Here is a 17,315-nt window from a genome sequence, read left to right as displayed (position 1 = left end):
GCCCTTGCGAATCCGATAGTTTTTTTAATAATGTATTTCAATAAATTACAAAATAATTTGGTTATAAAATTACACAAGAAATAAAATCAAATTACGACAGATAAAACTTAACTATAACTGATTGTCGAGTCTTAAACTTGTTAAAATAAACAAAGCGGTATAAAATCATCTCTTCTATTTACATTTGTTATTTACAGCTCTGTTAATAAACCGCGTAAAGTATCAGTTATTTACACAATATCGTACATAATAATTATCACAGACTTGCTAGAAACTGGCCCACCCTAACAACGCAATTTGGCACTTGTGTGTAAGTCTTTGCATAATTTTCCCAACGATCCAAGTTCCTTTGTAACGCTCTAAAAATAGAAGCGTAATTGTCAAAGCGCCGAAAATAGAGCGATGGCACAACCGCAGTCGCATATTCTTTGGTATATAATATTTGGCCTCTTTTCCGCGAGATCAAAGTTTTTGGTAGAACCTACTTATAGCTCAAAACAATCTCAATAACAAAACCACAAAAACCATCGTTGCCCCCAAACTCGACGCCGAATTCACATGGATAACATTAGCCAAAGTGAGCGAACTCAACGTAACTTCACTCACAATCCTCGGACTTTGCATATTGACCAAACTTGCGATCTTCTCCGCCTCTTGCACACAAGCCTCGAGCTGCAACTTGGACGGGTACTTCTCTGTCGTTTGCACCGTCACGAAAATATCCATTTCCACAGTCAAATACCCTCGAAGTACACATTGCGCGACTTGAATTTGCCGATCCAGAGCTTTGAGCATCGCTTTCAAAGTCAGGGAATCAGTGTTTGTGTCCAGGGCATACAAAGCTCGGTTTATTTGCTGGCGGGAGTAGAGCAAGTTAAGGGTACCGCCACAAATGGGGCAGCAAGCCCCCGGTGGGGTCACTCCGAGACAATTGGGGTCGGGCAAAGCCTGGCATTTCACGTCGGGACATCGCTTGGTTTTGGTGGTTCCAATTAAACCGACTCTTCTACAACGCCCAACGTAATCAACGGAGACCATGTCAGCCCATGCTGCACATTCTGAGATGTAGGTGCGACCATTGAAACCACAAACGACTCCTTCGTGGCGGCAGTTGCGCAAACAGGGGCCATGGTAGGCCAGTTTGGCGTTATGGTGCGCCAAAAGACAGGAGTTGTCGAATTCGGTGTTGTTGGTACTGCAGACGGGGGATTTGGGCAGGTTGTGGCAATTGGTGGTACCATTAACTGGAAATTACAGTCCAACAAAGTACACTTTTTTATTTTACTACTTACTGCACTCGTATTGTTTGCAATCGCGATGCTCGCGCGAGAAGAGACAAATTTGGGGTCTTGGGACGCACTTGTGGCCGATGGGACAGGTGTGGGAGCGGCATGGGTCCTCACATGGGGCTGGTTCAATCTCAGAGTCGGTCAAACCGGCGCACCTTTAATATTTATTTAGTCATAAAAAAAGGAAAATGGTACAATCTTACTTGGCTAAACAGGCCGATGGGTAATTATTACCATCTTTCCCACACACTGGTACGTAATGTGGGACACAATTACAAGGCAGTGTGGTGTAAGCTGTGTTTTCGCCCGTCAGGGCACTACTTTCACATTGTTTCTTGCTACAAATATCCTCACTCGCAAAACAACTACACGTCTTGCAGTCGATATTAAATGAAGTACCATGCATGGCGGTGCCCATGAGACATGGTTTGAGTTTGACGCACAGGAGAGGTTGGCATTCTTCGATTTTCCCCGCGTTGCATTTACAAATCTTCAAGCAACTTTGTTGTTTGTTGTTATTGTCATTGGGGATCCAGACATAGGTACCGTGTGGTACTTTGTACTCGCTCACTTCGCCTAGTTTGCACCCAGGGACACACTTGTACGGGAGACAATTGGTCCCATGGATGCATTTTCGGTTTAAAAGGCACACTTCGTTGGGCTCACATGGGTTGCCTTTACACGGCGAAAAAACCTGTTCGCTGATTCTCTGGACACTTGTCTCACTTGGATATAGGAAATTTTGAAGACGGATGCAGGAAACGTTCGGATCTTCGGGTGATAAACTAGCACAGATCGTTTCAGCCGAATGTTCAGGTGATATTCGGGTCCAATCCACACATTTCGAGAGAATATCCAGGCAAACGTCGCGACAAATTTGATTGGCATGACTGTGCCTCGAACAGGGTTTAATCTGGAGAGTGCAGGCCACAGTCTTCCAGACATTTGGCGAGCATTGAGAGATGTTTTTAAGTGGGAGGATAAGTCCAGGGAGTGTTAATTTGTTCTGAAATTGCCACACGGAAACGTCATTCCGGGCCGCTTCGTCTGCTTGAGTGTTACAAGAACGGAACAACTCAGTCGGTCGGTTGTTGAAATTTGTACAAAAACTAAGACCATCGCATCCAAGCTCGCATGGTTCGTCCACTAATAAAGAAAAATTATTTTTTCACCTCACCTGCACAAAAAAATACCAACCTTCATCGATACAATTCCTTAAGTTCTCCTCCATGACTTGCGTCAAACACCGATTGTAAAACTCGTCCCAGGACGTTGACCAAAACTTGGTGAATGTCTTAGTGCACAGTTTTTGGCACGAGTGACTTGCGGCCCTTGGACAACAGTGGGATTTTGCCGAATCCATCCCAACCCTTTCGATTCGTGAAACTTCGACTGTGGTTTCAGCAGTTTCGGTCGATTTGAGGAAACAGGACCAGAAGTACTCCTGGGGGAGAGGTGACCCACACCCACCCAACTGTAACCCATCTATGCTCTCTTGGACCGTGATATTTTTCATAGAGAGTAGTTTTTTGCAAGTTTCGCGACACTTGCTCTGGTTGGACATGTCGCAACAGTGCTTCTCTGCAAAATAATTACCTTGTAACACGAATAGTTGTAAATAAAACAGTTACTTTTGTGTAAATCCTTTGCCGGCGTCACTTTAATGAAATCCTTGACACAGTCCATGACTTTGGGACTGTTGGCTTCGCACATTTCCTGGACTTTGAGTCGTAGTGGCGGATTAGGCGTCCACCGACTCCTAAAGATTTCAAGACACACCTGGTGGCAATCGTCACTTCTCGCATTACTGCAACACTCTTCTCCGCTTTTTTGGCGTTCTAAGCAGCGGAAAAATTCGATTTCGTCGCTTTGGCGGCAACCTTGGGCCAGGTCTTGAGTGGAGGTTGCAGTAATGCAAGCTTTTCGGCAGCTGTTGCTTTGGGGGATGGGGCAGCAGACGCGGCCTGACCACGACTCTCCACGCGACATATCTGCAACAAAACAGCGTTTTGTTGCAATTCCAGTTCTTGTGCTCATTAACCCTGAGAGATAAGACTCGAAGTTCATATTTATCCAAGTTTGTTTAATTAATTCCCTGCAAAGGTACAAGGAATGCCTTGGGTATTTATTGGGTAATTTATTTAGTTACGTGTATAGCTAATTATAAGCGTACACTTGAACATAGTTAATAACTCAATTCCGTTCGTTTAATTAAATGAGGAGAGATAACCTCCGACATTCTTATCTTGCCGAAGGCTCTTCGACGGGATTATGGCGACATGGAATTCGTGCTGGGACACGGTGCCATAAAGTAGCGCTCGTGAGCTACCTTTCAAAAATCTTCGATTCAATTACACAAACAACAAAACGCAAAATACAGACGTCACTTTGAGCGAGTGCTGAACGGTCATTAATCATCAAGACGGTTCGATGGACGATGCAATGGAACAAAAGGATGTAGTAATTGTGGTCAACGAGGCTGGAGGAGGATAACGACATTATTTCACTTAATAGACACACTACTAAGTGCCTGCGCCGCCAGCGAATTTTAAATTTAGTTCTATATTTAATTACAAGAGCTGCAGACAGATAAACGTTTTATTGCACCCTCGTGCCTGACGCATTTTATTAGGGCGTGCATGAATTTCTACATGTTTACGTTTAAAATTGGAATTGGAATCGCATCCGAAGGTGCGTTTACCTATGTTTGGTTTCAGTTGTGTCAAGTCGTGGGCAGCAGGCAACAAGTTTTCGATCCGGAATTCAATCGCTGCATACGATTATATGTAAAAATGAGATCACCATATTCGATGACATGTCATAAGTTTAAAGCGCGAACAAATAATCCCAAGTTTATTGAATCAGTGACTGAGATCATTATCGTTCCTTCTTATTAAAGGCCCAATGTTGGGACCATCCACAGCACGAAGGCGCGCCACTCGAATGGCCCATAAATCCAAACGTTGGACATCTGAGCACGGTGCAGATTCAAGTAGCCTCGTATCGCACATCTGCAAATAAAACCCCCATGTTGGAGGAGCGGAACTTTGTCACGAATCGATTGTTTCAAACGAGACGAGAAGAGAAAGCAACCACGCAACAAACCACCAACTGCTCAATTTTTTTGAGAATTATTTTTATTTGCAAAATTCCAAACCGGTCCACGTTAAAATGCCATTACAACACCTCTTTGCCTGTCAAGTGGTGCCAAAAAGCCGTAACAATGCGAACAATAAATCAGAAAAATCAGCGGTTAAACACACCTCACTTGTCTCAATAAATAAAATTAAACGTGTCTATTAATTTGTTCCAAGTGTTAAACCTGTATTATTTACGATGCTGTTGTTTCCTAATTAATTCTTTATTCAAATTTAGTCGAAATGCAAATGAATCGAGGAGAAAACACTTACCTTTGAACGTTGCATTGAGGCACTCCCAGAACGGACTCTGCAAAAGAAGGAATGTTTAAAACAATTTTCATACGTAAAAGTAGATTTTTGAGTAAAAAAGCTTTTCAGTCAATAATGTAAGCGCTCATCCGTCTCCAAAAATTGCTATCAGTGCTCGTAAAAGCCTTTCAGACTGCCATTATTTATGCGTCTACCTCACAAGTGGTTGTCGAAGACATATCCCAGAAGCTGCCCTCTAACCTCGCCCATAACCCGGCCATTGCTCGCACCAGATGAAGCAATAAAACAATCCACGACAATAAATTGAAATATTTTATTTCTTCGTTATCTCCAATCTCAAACACTTAACGATAGCGCGCGCGTGAAATATCGTAGGCCGTAGACAAGGAATTTTAAAAATATCCACACGAGATGACATCCACGAAACGACCGTTATCTCCACGACATCAATCAAACGTTTAGTTAAGTGACAAGAAGCCTTACCAGCTGAGGTGAACAGAATTTCCGTACTTCTTCCACAGTTTCGTTCCTTAGACGACTATCGGCCGCCAATTGAGCCAAAGATATCTGGAACAAAAAATAATAATCCACTCACTTTATGTTTATTTAACATGGAACGGGCTTATTAATACGGTTATTAGTTTTACCAGTTAACACCTGGAGGAGGTGTTTTATTTCAAAACATGACTAGAAAAATACGGATAATGCGATCCCAACACTTCCTTTTGCTATTTCCAGTCCAGTTATTAGCGTCACTGTTTCAAGAGGAAGTCGTAATACTTGTCCTAGTTGTTTGTATCAACTCGAATAAATCAGCTCCCGTGCCAGTAAAACAATTCAAATAGCCCTTGTGTTGAAATGACTTAATTCTGTTTAGACTGGTGCAATTATTTGTAAACATTCATTAGTGTTAGGTGGGTCTAGACTTGTCATACAAATTCCAGATATTTGGACGAAAAAATAAACACAGATCGTTAAGATCATGAGAAATTTTTAATACTTTAACACTTGTTAACCTCACAGTCCATAAATGTGTGGCTGGTTATTTATTATTGCGTGTGGAAGAGTTGCAAGGCGGAAAATTGAACTCGCACCTTTTTATGGTGACAATAACACTTTGCACGGCTGTAAACGATTTTTGAGTTCGAAAAGTGTGTGAAAAATTATGGAAGAAGTGGTTACAAATATTAAATTATGGTCGTGAGAAATTTAATCACTTAAAGAGCAACGGATTTACGTCATTTTCGACTAATGATGGCACTTGCTGCGGAAATGTGACGCATTTCTGGGCTCCTTATTACAATTTTTTATCCATCTCAAAAATCAAAATCCAGAACTTTAAGAAAACTTTACTTGTGACAGTAAATAATTGTGATGAAAATTTCGAGCCTTGGCTATGTTGTGTCTCTCCCTTGGTGTCCTGGAGGCCGTCAAGGCCAAAAAAAGCAATATGATTAAAATCGTCGTCCCGATAAAAGACACAGATAAATGTAAGATGGTCTCAGCAGGTACGACACCCTGAAGAGAAGCTACACATTGAACGCACACCCATCTGTCATGGTGTTTACCGACCTTCATCTTATTCTCTCAGCTTTCCTTTTGTTTTGAAGATAGTCGTCGGAGGCCCTACCTGCTATTGAATAATTCAATTAATTATCTGAACACGTCTTAGTGTCCAGCACTTTACATAAACATATCAATTTTATTTATCGCGACAAGTGCGTGGGGCATTATACCCATCGAAAAGGAAGGAGTTGCACACAAGAAGGCGAGAACAATTGTTGAAAAACACGATCAATAATGTATGAAAGTTGATGGCCAATAAAACTAGACTTGTCGAACGACAAATTGAAGGGAAAACTTTTTCACCGGTTTAATTAGACAAGTGACTTTTATTGGCTCTGAACTGGGGATTATCGTGACAATAAATTCCTCCCAGCCACTATAAAACATTAAATCCGTTTCAATAAAAGGATACATTTCGCAATGTAAAAGATACGATGCGCTGGTTGTTTTTTACATGGATGGCTCGCTCACATGTGGAGCCCAGCGTGAGAAATACCATATATTTCTATGTTCTTCTCCAAGAGCGTCACAGCTTCATATATTTATGACTCGTGTGTTTATGTAGATTTCGTAAGCTCTCAATACATCAACAATTGACACAGAGAAATGCTTTTCCTAAGTGTATGGAGTGTTTAGTGTATCGTTAAGTGTTTCCACGGCGGTAGCTATCGGCCTAGGACATGAAGATACAACCATCAGCAGATGGAAAAGTTCGGTTATTTCAGTCGCGCTGAAAGATAAATGAGATGCATTTCCGCTTCTTGAGCGAATTTAATCGGACGAATTTGTAATGCGATCTCAAATATTCAGCCAGTTGGCCAACGACAAACTGAAACACTTGTCTATGGTAGCTGTGAAATGTGAGACGCTATAAAGAAACTATCCTTTGCCTCCTGTTATTTGTTTGCAATATTTTCGATTCCGAATGCATTTCATGTCATGAGCACTAAATTTAACCGATGAATAATTCCCATCTCAGAATAGCGCCTCATAAGAATACAGGAAACGCTTTTGGGAAATAATTTCTCAGAAGCGTCGCTCTTTCGAATACTAATCTCAAACAATTAGCGCCCCCATCTTTCCCGATTTGTGAGCCCGGATCAATGGGCGTATTTCACGCTCCACAATCGCCCCATTGTCGAGTGTTTAGTTTAGGATTACTGGGCCTTTCTGGTAGCATAAATAAGAGCGACATGGGGTCTTTAGACACACGGTTAAATCTGTCACTCACGTCGGAAACGTGCAAGAAAGGCATTGAATGGCTCGATTTACTCGAATCTCTTTAATTCCATCAGCAGCTGTTGCAGAAAGTGGAACCTCACGTGTGACACGAACTTTAATCCAATTCTCATTTGTATTGTTCTCCTCTAAACCAATAAAACTGCTTTATGGACAGTGTTTTGCTCGCTCTCATTAATATTAATGGATAAGTGCGGCCATTATGCGACTGACTATCAATATGAAGTACATGTCGCGCTGAGAGAATAGTCCAACTTAAACGCCTCTTGAATAAATACATACTTGGAATAACTATGAGTGGGTGCTTTCCCGGAATCGTCAAGAAAAATTCAACTTGTCGCCTCTTGGCTGATTTCTCTCACATTATTCGCGCCGCTTTCCAGTGACCAGGAACGTTGTAAATTTGCGATCGTTGCGATAAATTTAACTCATATTAATTGACACATTGTCGAATTGTTGAAACAATGTGGTTTTGCGTGATGTGTAAGATGAGACGAGTGATAAAAAAGCTCCCGAAATAAACGCCGGCTCTACAAATTATCTACTTAAAACAAACATGAACCTAACGTGGATTTATTAGCTTTGGATTCTAAATGACTTTCCACATTTCTGTGGAAACATCCGATAAAGCTTCTGTTCCAACGCATCGACGCTTTGAAGATCAAAGAAGCCGAACGAAGAGGAGGCGGATGCTTTGCAAGAGAAACACTTTTGCGGAATTTTATAGCCAAAGATAAAGAAAGAAAGGCGCACTGTATGTATTCGAATAAATGTGCCACTACTTTGTGTTTTTTTCGATCGATCTGTAGTCAAAAGTCGCAATGACAATATTTATTCTGAAAGCATCCACCACCGGAACCCTTCTAGTAAAGTCAGCGTCTCACATCCGGTCACGTTACTTCAGCGTTTAGCAAACCTTGCAATTACAAGCAACCACGTTGTGGGTGGTAATTGTTAAATAATTTATCGTGGTAATAACTCGTCATAACGATCTGGTGGAGCATTTGCAATTTTAATACTTAATTGTCGTTGTCTCGACTTGATCGAAACTCCACAATGCCTAATTTGAATTCCACGATTTATTGTTGCTTATTGGGTCAAAGACCCAAGTGGACAGGTCGTAAGATGACGAGATCAAAGACTACCGAAAATATCGAAACGGTATATCAAAGGGTGTTCGTTTTGGCAGCTTTGTTGTTTTAGGTGTGATAAATACTCCCTGTCTCATCTTTTTCTACGAACACGCCTTGTCGTATATCTCTGTTATTTATTAAAAAAATCAACGGGTAAGAGACGTGCAGGCCAAAGACTTTATATCTCGAAATACATTTGGAATTTTGCCAACACCGACCGGTCGCCAAATCTAAATCATCACTTTTATTCCTTTTTCATTCCGAGTGTAACTTGAAGAAGTGCTACCGGAGCTGCACTACACCTGGATCTAACTCACTTCTAACACAACTGATGGACTCGTCAAGGAAATTAATGCCAACAGTTCAATGTAGCGTTAATTAAAGTCCAAACATTAAAATATGGATTCTGGTTAATGTTTAAGGTTTCTAGCTTTGATTAGGACAATTATCACCAGTGTGGTTGACCTTTGATAACACTGGAGGAAACTGTTACAAACAGCAGTGAAACCGCGTTCTGAAAGCCAAAATCTTTAGGAAAAATCTCGAAATCAGCGTTTTGTGTCAATTCTTGTCGTGTCGCATCCCACAATAATGCAGTGGTAGAACCCGTCCCAGGCCATTTGCATAAACTTGTATAAATGAAATTGATTTTGACTCACCTTCTCGCATACACTTCTGCAGGAGCCGGTGGTATGCGAACAGCACATTAAATCTGCAAGAGAAAAAAATGTCGCATCAATCACGAATTTATAATTGAGTTGTTTTTTGGCAAATAAATCACGCAAACAAATTGCAAATTTTCCAAAAAACGAGCAAAATTTAATTGCCTCAATAAATTTCATCGAATGCGCATATTAATAATTTGCATATAATATTTCTGCGATCTGAAAGGTTAACTAACGAGTTGTTGCCCAGCCTGCGGCTTGTTTATGCCCATAATGGCCTGTCAATCACAATCTTCTTGTTTTCTGACCACGAGGAGTAAGTTATCACAAGTGGAAAAACGTGAGCGGATGAATGATGGCCAAGAAAGTGAGAGTTTGAAACGAGTGACATTCTTTCAAGAGACGACTCTTTACGGACCTTTGATTCAAGGCTGATACTTTACGTAAAGTTATCAGGTGTTTGCAACATTCCTAAGATTTTTCACAGTTGTTTGATTGATTAGCATTATTTATTAGCTGCGTTCTGACGACAGTAGCCCATTACACTGTTATTTATGGCGTTTTCAAAACGACACGTTTAATTTAATATATGGACCATGGCGGGGCTTTGCACTAAAATTAGACACTTTGAACAATTCGGACTTCAAACGGATTGTTGTCTAATTTATGGAGGCGATCTCAAGCGCGAAATTAAAGCAATTAATTTCCAAAAAAAGTAACAAAAATACAAAAAAAATATTTTCCAATTGGTGTTTTAGTAAAACTCGAGTTCAAAATTCGATATTTCAGATAATTTTTGATTCTTCTTTAAATAACAAATTCATAACTAATAATTAATTTTTCTTCTGTGACACTTTCATTATTGAAAATAACGGCTTATGAGCTTCCCTTTTGGGCAAAAAATCTCAAATTTTCCACGCAGCTTCGGAAAGTGTGATTATTCCTGACTGAATCTTTACGACCCCTTGAAATTAGTTTAAATGTTCCACTTGGACAAAAACAGTATGAGTCATTGTATAAACGAGTAAAAGTCGCTCATAAATCATCAAACGCGCCATAAACATAAAATTTGGATCGTTCATAAAGTGAAAAAGCAGATCCAAAGCCTTGGGGGAAAATCGATGTGGTAAACGATCACCTCTTGAAATATTAACGTTAATGTGTCGCCTAACAAGCCGAGCGATTCCAGTCATATAAAATTAATTAAATAATTTCGAAGCAGCTGGCGAGCAACGTTAATTACCACTTATTTATGACATTGTTAATTAAATAAGAGACTGCTTATTTAAGCTTCGGCGCCAGTTTCATTCGCAATGATTGGAAAATTGCAAAAGCTCACCTTGCGCTAATATCCGGGTGTAAAGCACAATAAAGCAAAGGGAAAAAATGGCACTTTTATTAGTCTGAAATGACATGGTGTTGCACGTGAACGCGCGCTTGCTGAAGAAACGATCACACACTCATTTCGACGACTGGTGAGCGACTAAAGTTCTAAAAGTAAACAAGAAATATCGAGAGCTTTGGATCTGCTGCTCACATTCAAACACCGGAGCGGGGAGAATCCTGTTCCCAACACCCACAAATGCGAATATCGAGGAATGCAGAGACGATTTTTCACTCATTCTAAAGCCTATATGAAGTTTTTTGGCAAAATCACCCATTTTGAGCGTTTAATTTTGAAAAAAAGCGAACAAAATTGTCGTAAATTGACAGATTGGAATAAATTAAACCATAGAATAAGTAACATCAAAATTAGGCTTTTAGGTATTAATGAAGCTTAATGTATTTTAATAAAATTTTAATTAATATACCTAATTAATGAATAATTCAAGAGTTACTAAGGGTATCATTATTAATGAAGAACAAAAATCCAGTTTTTTTTCTAAAACTATTTTTATTGGGCGTCTCAAAATTGCAATACTCTGTAAATTCACCTGAATTTTTCATAATTTAATTCACTCAGTGCTTCTCGGTTCAGATGTTTAGATAACCAGCAATACACAAAGCTTTGCTCCAAAACGAAGTTAATAACTTAATTCAAAATACACTTTTTGCAAGCTTCTGAAAAGTGATGGTCTTTATACAAAATTTGTTAAAGGGTTGAGAATTTTTTTGCAGAAAACCTGGCTCTGCAAAATATTTTGGCAAATCCTACCGACTGCGCCAATTGAGTTGTAAAAACAAGTCAAAGTTTTGAGGTGACTTAAAAATCAGGCACATTTTGATTCTTAGATTTTTTATTAATTGTGGGGTTTTTCTTGTTAAAAATGTAATTGTTTTTATTATGATTATTTTGTATTAACAAATAGGAATTCCCTCGACGTACGAGTAGTTTAAGGTCAGTTGATATCAAGTGTTGACTTTTCCCCGATTAACCAGTTCCATTCTGCAACTCATCTCGCAAAAATGCTTCTCACAAAATTAATTATTTCGCTGAGTGTTTACTACTTTACAAGAGTGAGCTGTTTGTGTGAAAAATCGTTCATAGTATCGTGTGAAACGCTAACGGACGTTGCATTTAACAAATCGAAAAAAACCTGGACCGAGTTACTTGTGCAACCCAACAAATGTGTCACCAAGGTAGTGCCAAAATACACTCTAACGAAAGATCTACTTTTTGGTCTGTACAATTTAGACGTCCTGATCATCAGTAACGAATTAATCGAAATAGAACGCAACGCTTTTACTTATTGCAAAAGTCTCCAAAACCTCATCCTTTACGACAACAAGGTTCCAGTGATTCGAAAATCAACATTTGTCGGATTCTGGATAATGCTAAAAGTGAGTTTGGAGAATAATCACATTGAGCGAATAGAAAAAGGGGCTTTTGTGGCAACTAACATAAATTTCCTTGATTTGTCTCGTAATAAACTGGTAGTGATCCCAGCTGATATTTTCGTGAAAAACAGCCGACTTGAGAAGTTAAGTGTGGCCCACAACAAACTAGTATTTATCCACATCCAGACTTTACCAAAAAATTTGAAACAACTTTACTTGGATCACAATAAACTTGACGCACTACCGGATGGGCTCCACCTTTTGGAAGAACTCAAAGAGCTCACAATTAGTCACAATTATCTAAGTAGTTTACCACATTTTGAAGGACTCAGACTTTTGGAAAAGTTGGACGTTTCGTTCAACAACATCAACCAAGTCGGCCAATTCCACTTTGATAATTTAACAAATCTGAAATACTTGGATTTGAGTGGAAATAGTTTGAAAAAATTCAATATTCCGGTCAATTTCAAGGGTGAAGGACTTCAACAAAAACTTTTTTTGGCTTTTAATCGTTTAAGATATTTGAATTTTGATGGGGTTAACAGTGAACTTGTCCTGACACTTGCTGGCAATCCGTGGAATTGTAAGTGTTTAGAAACGATGGAAAAAAATATTCTTCTGTCTGGAGCTTCCGTACGAACAGTTTGTGACTTGAAATTCGGTGGTTTGGGGCAAAACCCGATTTGTGTCAATGATGGTGACTGTTCTGAAAGTGAAGTGCCAGAAAAACTGTTTCAGAAGTTCAGGAGTGCCTTTCAGAGTATGGACTGTGAGCTTTTCACAGACTTGGATATTTTTGTGAACTAGTTTAAAATATTGTTAATAAACGCGAGAAATGAATAAGCATTTCGTAAAATCTGTAATAGTTTTATTATCTATTCTGCAATAACTTAGCCACACTTGCCAGAATAAAAGTGCGCAAATTCATATCGGCAAACTTTCCAATCGTCAATTTGGCCGGCTTTTGTGCCCGATTCAAAATTATAAGTCTTGCGGTTTTATTTCTGTAAACTTCATCATCAAGCCAATCGAAAAATGAGACAATTATGTTTTAAGTTTCAAGTTACTTGGACATGAATAAATAATTTAATAATTTTTCCAATTAATCGAAGTTCTTTTACTTATTAACAACTGTGGTCAAGGATATTAAACACATTTTTTTAATTAACTCATTTATTTCAATTAATCCAGTGCATTATTAACAAAGGCAAGAAACGAATAAGCATTTCGTACAATCTGAAATAATAAAGTCGAGTTTTCATTTCATTACTGAGCTCATACCAGCAAAAAAGTTCGTAAATCCATGCCTGTAAACTTTCCAATAGTCAATTTGACCGGACTTTGGGCCTTGTTCATGATTACAAGTCTTGCAGTTTTACTTTTATAAACTTCATCGTCAAGCCAGTCGACATAAAAAATCACATTTGAAATATCCAAAGACTGGAAGAAAAATTTATTCACATTAATTAACATTAAAAGGTGATTTAACCAATTCAGAAACCAAGTCTCCAATCAGGCAAAAGATGTACGTTTGAACGGTGAATGCAACAAGAGAGATGAAATATTTCGAAAATGATGTAAGTTCTGGTGGCATCCTAAAAATTAATTTTTTTTGACTGTTTATAACAAAATTGTTCTAACCCGCTCCTTGAAAGCATAAATAGACAAAAGCAAATCCCAAGAAGGTTAGAGAAAAATTGACACAGAAAAATTGGTGAATATATTTCGTTCAGTTTCCTCAAGTACTTCAACAAGAAATCGTGGTGTTTTACTGCTTCGATAAATGTTGATTTTCCTTTAAAAGCAACCTTCACCAATTTAAATTCGGCGTAAACGTGGAAAGCGAAATAGAAAAAAATCCCATCATAAGCCGCCACACCGAAAGACATTATTACAATTGCAGCAAGATCGACAACAAAATAGATTTCAAACTGAGGTGATGGCAACCCATGCAGTCCCCCATAACATAAAAACAGAGGTTTTTCGGGTGTAAAAATCACCGTTGTTATAGTGAACAGAACGCAAGCTCCGGACAACATCAATGTATAAAAGTAAAAAAAGATTGTAACATATTTGTAAATTTTTTTCAATTTTCGGGTGTGAAAATCACCAAATTGGTCTAGTTTCCAAAAATACTTAATTTCGTCGATCAGTTCTGTTATATCTTTCTGTGATAATAGCAGTGATGAAATTTTTGCCAGTGTTTGAAACTGAGGAACTAGAGATTCAGGTGCACTTTCGTACGTCTCCAAGGCGGAAAAATTGGAAACAAATTCCAAAATTGCTGAAACTACGACCGATATCATGCAAATAAGCGAAGAGTATTTTTTTAATTTCGTTAAATTATCGTTTTTTAAGGGATTAAAGCCAAGCACATCAGCTAATTTTAAAGCTTGCTTCATGGTGATGGCGACTAAAGAAAAGTAAGTTTGAGAAGTTTATTTAATAGCAGTCCAAGTCGTTAAGAAATTATAAAATTAATTTTTAATCTTAGAAGAGTAATTGGACGGGTTAATAAATAAATTGTTACTTGCTGTAAGACATTTATTTTTCAAGGCAATAATAAAAAAAATTTGAATTAATAGTTTTCAACTCAAAATGTTGTTAATAAAGGCCAAAAGACCATCTTGTCGTTAAAATAGATATTTTTTAAATTTTTAATAAGCTTATTATTGATGCTGATTTAGGAAATCGTTAATTCAAAGCGTGGTTAACAAAGGCCAGAAACGAGTAAGCATTTCGTACAATCTGAAAGCAAACCTCTAATTTTATGTGCTTAATTATTTGAAACGTACCAGAATAAAAGTGCGTAAATTCATATTTGCAAACTTTCCAATAGTTAACATAACCGGATTTTGTGCCCTACTCATAATTATAAGCCTTGCAGTTTTATTTTCATAAGCCTCATCATCAAGCCAGTCGGTGTAAAAAATCGCATTTGAAACATCCTCCGACTGAAAAAATCAATGTTCTTTAACAAAATGCATTTACGACTGTTACAAATTTACTAATTCTGTAATTAAATCTCCAATCGAACAAAAAGTGTACGACTGAACTAAGAAAGCCAGAAGACAGAGAAAATATTTGGAAAAGCTGACCATTTCTGGTGGGATTCTACAAGATTTTATGTATTAAATTTGTACCAATAAAAGGGTAAATACGTACCCACTCCTTGAAAGCATGAACAAACAGAAACAAATAGCTAGAAGATTGCAAAAGAATTGGTACAGAAATATAGGCGAATAGACTGAGTTGAGTTTCTTGATGTATTTCAACAAGAAATCGTGGTGTTTCACCGCTTCCCTCAACTCCTGACCACTCATTGTTTTAAAAGCGATTTTAAGCAACTTAAACTCTGTGTAAATATACAAAGCGAAGTAAAAAAATAAGCCATCAAATGCTGGCACAGTTACTGAAATTATCACAATTCCGATCAAATCCACAACCAAGTATATTTCAAATTCTGGTGATTCAAGTCCATGTAAGCCACCATAACAAAGAAAGATTGGTTTTCCAGGTTTGAAAATTAGGGTTACTATGGCAAATAGTACGCAGGCAGCTGCCACTAAACTCGCATAAACATAAAAAAATAAATCAACACGTTTGTACAATTTTGTCAGTTTCTTCCTCTCGTCACATTGCGAAAATTTGTAAAACTGCTCAGCCATTTGTATCAGCTCGACTATTTCGGTTCTGGAGAATATCAACGAATACATTTTAAACATCGTTTGAAAATGTGGGATTAGAGATTCGGGTGCCGTTTCGTACGTTTCAAAAGTCGTAAAATTGGAGAAAAATTCAAGATAGGCTGAAACGAAAAGCGATACAATGCAGAGAGCACAAAACATTTTTTTCAGTTGTGTGTAATTGTCGTTTCTTAGGGGATCAAGTCCTAGGACATTTGCTAATTTCAGTGCTGGCTTCATTTTAGTAACAACTAAAGTTCGAGTGGTTTGTCTCTGTTTGAAACAAGTTTCAAACTTTAAAATTCTTAAAAAGACACGTCAGGTTCGATAAATAAATAAATAAGTTTTGTAATTACATTAATAATGGAAAAAATGACCTCAGAGTGGTGGAAACGTTCAACTATGATTGGTTCAAATAAAAATGCGTTTTTTAACATTTTCAATAACTGAAAATTGTAATAATTAAAACACGTATTAAGTGATAAGTTTATTTAGTCTAGAGCATTATTAATGAAAGCAAGAAACGAATAAGCATTCCGTACAATCTGTAAAATTAAATATTATTTTTGATTTTCTAAATTCTTGAAACTTGCCATTATAAAAGTTCGCAAATTCATGTCAGCAAACTTCCCAATGGTCAATTTTGGTGACTCTTGTGCCCGATTCATTACAATAAGTATTGCAGTTTTATTTCTATAAACCTCATCATCAAGCCAGTCGGTGTAAAAAATTTCGTTTGAAATATCCTCGGACTGGAAATAACACTATTGTGATTTATTATCACAAATAAAAAAATTACCAATTCTGAAATTACTTCCCCAACTAAGCAAAATGTGTATGATTGAGCAGTAAACCCCAAAAGACCGGCCGAATATATGGAAAGCGTGTTTATATCTTGCAAACTAAATTTTCATTAGTTTACAATACTCAAATAATCAACTACTAACCCGCTCCTTGAAATCATAAACAAGGAGAAACAAATCCCCAAAAGGCCTGAAAAGAATTGAAACAAAAACATCGGCGAGAAAATATCGTTGACTTGGTTAATGTATTGTAGCAGAAAATCGTGATGTTTCACAGCCTCAATAAATTGTTTATTGTACGATGAAACTGTCTGATCACTGTGTCTCTTAAAAGCACTTTTGATCATCTTAAATTCAGTGTAAATATCCAAGGCGAAGAAAAAAAACATGGCATCATAGCCAGACACTGCTATGGAAATTACACCAATTCCGATGGCATCCAAAATGGAATAAATCTCATAATGGGGTGACTCAAGACCATACAAACCACCATAACACAAAAAAATCGGTTTTCCGCGGCGAAAAATTAGGGTAAGAACCGCAAGTTGGACACAAGTGGCAGTTAGCAAAGCAATGTAAATATAGACTATTATTGTAACAAGTCTGTGGAGTTTACTCAGCTCTTGTTTATACAAATCACCAAATTTATCTAATTTCCAAAAACTTTTCGACTTTTCCATCAAGTCAATTAGTTCGTTTTTGTAGAAATGCAGTGTTGCCATTTTTAGTAATGACTGAAGTGGAGG

At 37.9% G+C, this 17,315-nt stretch overlaps 2 protein-coding genes across 3 annotated transcripts; one reads left to right on the top strand and one right to left on the bottom strand.

The window, feature by feature from the left end:
• Nucleotides 1-8: 8 nt before the first annotated feature.
• Reck (Reversion-inducing-cysteine-rich protein with kazal motifs) lies at nucleotides 9-10,815 on the bottom strand. 2 transcript variants are annotated; one of them, XM_008199244.3, is made up of 9 exons: nucleotides 10,642-10,815; nucleotides 9,297-9,349; nucleotides 5,183-5,266; nucleotides 4,700-4,736; nucleotides 2,921-3,280; nucleotides 2,487-2,870; nucleotides 1,493-2,435; nucleotides 1,293-1,444; nucleotides 9-1,244 (listed from the first exon to the last, which is right to left on the bottom strand). In XM_008199244.3, the coding sequence occupies exons 1-9, from the start codon at nucleotides 10,715-10,717 to the stop codon at nucleotides 493-495; spliced, it is 2,841 nt and encodes a 946-aa protein (XP_008197466.1). In that variant the 5' UTR covers nucleotides 10,718-10,815; the 3' UTR covers nucleotides 9-492. The 2 variants fall into 2 exon arrangements, with proteins under 2 accessions (XP_008197466.1, XP_064213270.1); XM_064357200.1 differs by lacking the exons at nucleotides 4,700-4,736; nucleotides 5,183-5,266; nucleotides 9,297-9,349; nucleotides 10,642-10,815 and adding an exon at nucleotides 3,991-4,617.
• An 838-nt stretch (nucleotides 10,816-11,653) lies between these two features.
• On the top strand, nucleotides 11,654-12,938 carry LOC103314144 (carboxypeptidase N subunit 2). The gene is made up of 2 exons (XM_008199243.3): nucleotides 11,654-11,882; nucleotides 11,938-12,938. Exons 1-2 carry the CDS (start codon nucleotides 11,870-11,872, stop codon nucleotides 12,885-12,887), a joined length of 963 nt encoding a protein of 320 aa, XP_008197465.1. The 5' UTR covers nucleotides 11,654-11,869; the 3' UTR covers nucleotides 12,888-12,938.
• Nucleotides 12,939-17,315: the final 4,377 nt, after the last annotated feature.

This window comes from Tribolium castaneum, chromosome 6 (genome assembly GCF_031307605.1).
Source record: "Tribolium castaneum strain GA2 chromosome 6, icTriCast1.1, whole genome shotgun sequence".
In the NCBI taxonomy this organism is placed as follows: Eukaryota; Metazoa; Arthropoda; class Insecta; order Coleoptera; family Tenebrionidae; genus Tribolium; species Tribolium castaneum.
This window is presented reverse-complemented; position numbering and strand designations above follow the sequence as displayed.